Here is a 3,663-nt window from a genome sequence, read left to right on the forward strand (position 1 = left end):
TTTTCCCAAACTCTTATGTCGTTTTCAAAACAAGTAAGGGTCGTTTTGGCTCAAAAACACATGAATTAGGAACTTTTTTACGAAACTGCTCGTGCTGTGAATAGTAACTACGATCGATCGGACACTGTTCCGATCAATAGGAAATGCAATTTGTCTCCATGATTTTTTGGGTGTTTTGGCAGGTCCGATCGATCGGGAATGGCTTCGATCGATCGGAAATTGCTTTTGGAGTAAAAATCTTCATTTTGCACTCGTTTCCTCCCTTTCTTGCCTTGACACCTACAATATGCAAATATAACTTTCTTAGGCAATATCAACTCTTAATCAACTCAAAATGGGATGAACTTATGTGTAAAGGATGCACAAATGTATATATATATTTGGCACATCAGTGACTTATAGGGTTTGGATTTGTGCCCAAGTCTTGCAAGCGACTTTTAATTAATCCAGCACAAGCAAACGAGTTAAGCATATTTGCTCGAGGATTATATATATCGATTAAATATATGATGTCAGTGACATGCATTTAATTTATGGGTATTTGGTATTTAATGTGAGGAGGTGAATTAAACATTTATAACTTGAGGGACTCAAATTGTAATTTGAGATAATATATGGAGTTATTCAATATTAGTTTTTTGGTGGAACATACTAATATTCATATTTAAAAGTAAAACCTTGTATGATGGGTTTGGACTTTTAAATATGGTGTAGCCCATATATTATTTCCCTTGTAGGTCCCTTGCTTAGCCCAAATAAGAATTGAGTTGGACCAAATAGGTTATAAACTAAATAAGAGAGAATTGGGCTTGTTGTATTGCACAAGTTTATGACCGACCCACTCTATCCTAGAGTGGTGGTCGGCCAAGGGTATTATAAATACCAAGCTTGGTCGGCCATACAAGAGAGACAAGAGAAAAGTTCTTCCAAGGTATTCTCTTGTGTTAGTTTATTAGTTTGGTGCTAACGAACTTTGTTGTAGAGACCACTCTCCACATCAATGATTGATTCTAGGGAATAAGGAGGAAGATTTGCAAGTCATAGAAGTCTGAATCTCATCTACAACACACCGGATTTGGAATCAAGTTTTCAAGGGTTACAATCAATAGATTGTTGAACTCTCCTTGTGGATCTTCATCGGGAAAATCCAAAAGGTATTTTTCTAAATCACATAACTAGGATTCTGCAAACTTGGGTTGATTGAATGTAGTTCTAAAAGGATCATGAACATGTATGGAGTTTTAGAAAGCTTCCGTTGCATAAACAAAAATTTTGAAACCTAAGACTCTATTTTACAAATGATTTTTCTTACATACTGGTCCAGGATGATGATGTTGGAAGAGAAAGGGCCGTCTACTACCTGAGTAAATTGCTGACATATACTGAAGGGCTATATTCCATGGTGGAAAAGCTCCGCCTTGAATTATATTTTGCATGTATCAAGTTGAGGCACTACTTGCTTCAAACTAAGGTGTAAGTGATCTTAGAACGGGATTTGATCAAGCACATGTTGACCAAGCCATTTTTGACAGGAAGGATAGGCCGATGGTCACTGACCTTGAGAGAATTCAACCTCAAATGGAGACCATAACAGACAGTCAAAGGGCAAGCACTTGTTGATTTCCTTGCTGACCACCCATGCCTGGAAATTATTGAGACCTTACAATGCATGATAGATGCACACACTACACCAACCTTTCAAGATGAAGGTGAATGGGTGCTAAAGTTTGATGGGTCTAGTACTAAAATGGCTGCTGGAGCTGGGTAGTCATTCAATCTCCAAGAGGTATAAAAACTACCTTAGCTCTTAATTTGGATTTTGATTGCACTAACAACCAGGCAGAATATGAAGCATTGATCATTGGCTTGGAGATCTTGCTTGAACTAAATGCTAAAAATATTCTGGTGGTTGGAGATTCTCAGTTGGTGCTAAAGCAACTAGCTAGAGAATACAAATGTGTTAGTTTTACATTGGCTCTATACTACAGTACAACCTTGCAATTGCTTGATGAATTTCAGGAGGTGGAGTTGAAGTACATTTAATGAGATCAAAATCATAAGGCTAATGGATTGGCCAACTAGCTTCTGGCCTAATGCTTCCAGAAAGTTTAGTGCAACAAATCATTACGGTAGAAAGACGATCTCATTCATCTATCAGAGAAAGACGCATGTTAGTTGAATGTTTAGCTCTTGATGATCAGATGGAGGATTGGAGGAAAGATATCACTAACCCTTTGACATACCCCAATAATCCAGCATCCAGAAAGGTCAAGGTGTTGGCACAAAGCTACGTAATGATCGAGGGTGAACTCTTTAGAAAAAGAGCCGATGTTTGTTACTTCGCTACCCTAGTTTTATTGAAAGTATGAAAATAATGCATCACGTACATGAAGGTATCTGTGGTGCACATCAAGCAAGTCCAAAGATGAGATGGTTGATCAGGAGACACAGCAATTATTGACCTACCATGTTGAAAGATTGTATTAAATATGCAAAAGGCTGTCAACAATGCCAGAAATTTGGCAACATTCAAAAAGCACCGGCAGCAGATCTACGACCTATCATTAAACCATGGTCATTCAGAGGTTGGGCACTCGATATCATTGGAAAGATCTTTCAGGCCTCATCTAAGGACTATCACTTTATCCTGGTGGCTACCAACTATTTTACAAAATGGGTGGAGGCAATACCTCGAAAAAGGGTCTAATAGGCAGACGTGGTAGATTTCATCAAAGAATAACTTATTTTCAGATTTGGCATCCTATAAACCATCACAACTTACTAGGGGACAATGTTCACTAGAGGGGAGGGGAGGTCAAAGCATTTTTGGAGGATTATAGAGTCAAATTGCTTACATCTACACTATATTATGCTCAGGCCAATGGGCAGGCAAAAGCTTCAAATAAGGTGATCATCTCTATCTTGAAGAAAAATACCAAGGATAATCCTAGAGCATGGCACAGGATACTATCAGAGACACTATGGGCCTACCGTATATCCAAAAGAACAAACACTGTAACCAACCCTTTTGCTCTCACTTATAGGCATGATGCAATACTACCTATGGAGCTGGTGATCCCATCTTTGAGGATCATGAAGCAACATGAACTATCTGCCAAAGAATATTCAGAAGCTATGAACGTGGAGCTGGAACAGTTGGATGAAAGCATGATGGAGGCTTTGAACAGCATGATAGTCCAAAAGAAGAAGATAACAAAGGCCTACAACAAAAAAGTGAAGAAGAGAGTGTTCTATGAAGGCCAAATGGTGTGGAAGGTGATCCTACCACTAGGAATTAAGGACAGAGAGTTGGGCAAATGGTCTCCAAGTTGGGAAGGACCCTTCAAGGCCCACAGAATTCTCAAAGGCAATGCATATTGACTGGCAGACCTAGATGGTCAGCCACATAGGATATGTATCAATGGCAAATACTTAAAGTCATATTTACCAAGCATTTGAGAATCTACATCTGTAATGACATAAAGAATGTAAAAGCAGGCTTTTTAGCAGCAACTATGAGTTGGCCTTAGTGGTCGCATACTATGAATAAAAGAGAATAGATGGCCACAGGCCATACAAAAGAAAGTGCAAATAGATGGTTGGTAATCTAATATAAAAGATAAATATCCAAAATGAAGGCCAAGCAATGGCCAAACAAGTACT

General features: G+C 38.6%; 1 protein-coding gene across 2 annotated transcripts; it reads left to right on the forward strand.

Annotated features, from left to right (window-relative positions):
• Positions 1-922: 922 nt before the first annotated feature.
• Positions 923-3,425, forward strand: LOC119979984. 2 transcript variants are annotated; one of them, XR_005463781.1, is made up of 3 exons: positions 923-1,154; positions 1,325-1,786; positions 2,020-3,425. XR_005463781.1 is itself a non-coding variant. In XM_038822616.1 (3 exons), exons 2-3 carry the CDS (start codon positions 2,792-2,794, stop codon positions 3,379-3,381), a joined length of 453 nt encoding a protein of 150 aa, XP_038678544.1. In that variant the 5' UTR covers positions 923-1,154; positions 1,325-2,791; the 3' UTR covers positions 3,382-3,425. The 2 variants fall into 2 exon arrangements, 1 of the variants encoding a protein (XP_038678544.1); XM_038822616.1 differs by having other exon boundaries at positions 1,325-2,907; positions 3,045-3,425.
• Positions 3,426-3,663: the final 238 nt, after the last annotated feature.

Source organism: Tripterygium wilfordii, chromosome 15 (assembly GCF_013401445.1).
Source record: "Tripterygium wilfordii isolate XIE 37 chromosome 15, ASM1340144v1, whole genome shotgun sequence".
Taxonomy (NCBI): domain Eukaryota; kingdom Viridiplantae; phylum Streptophyta; class Magnoliopsida; order Celastrales; family Celastraceae; genus Tripterygium; species Tripterygium wilfordii.

What these genes read in the sequence shown, in the direction of transcription:
- LOC119979984 (XM_038822616.1), top strand. Translation starts at nt 2,792, where the DNA reads ATGTTCACTAGAGGGGAGGGGAGGTCAAAGCATTTTTGGAGGATTATA. An exon ending in AGGCAAAAGCTTCAAATAAG is followed by an intron (nt 2,908 to 3,044) that starts GTGATCATCTCT and finishes TCTCACTTATAG; the next exon opens with GCATGATGCAATACTACCTA.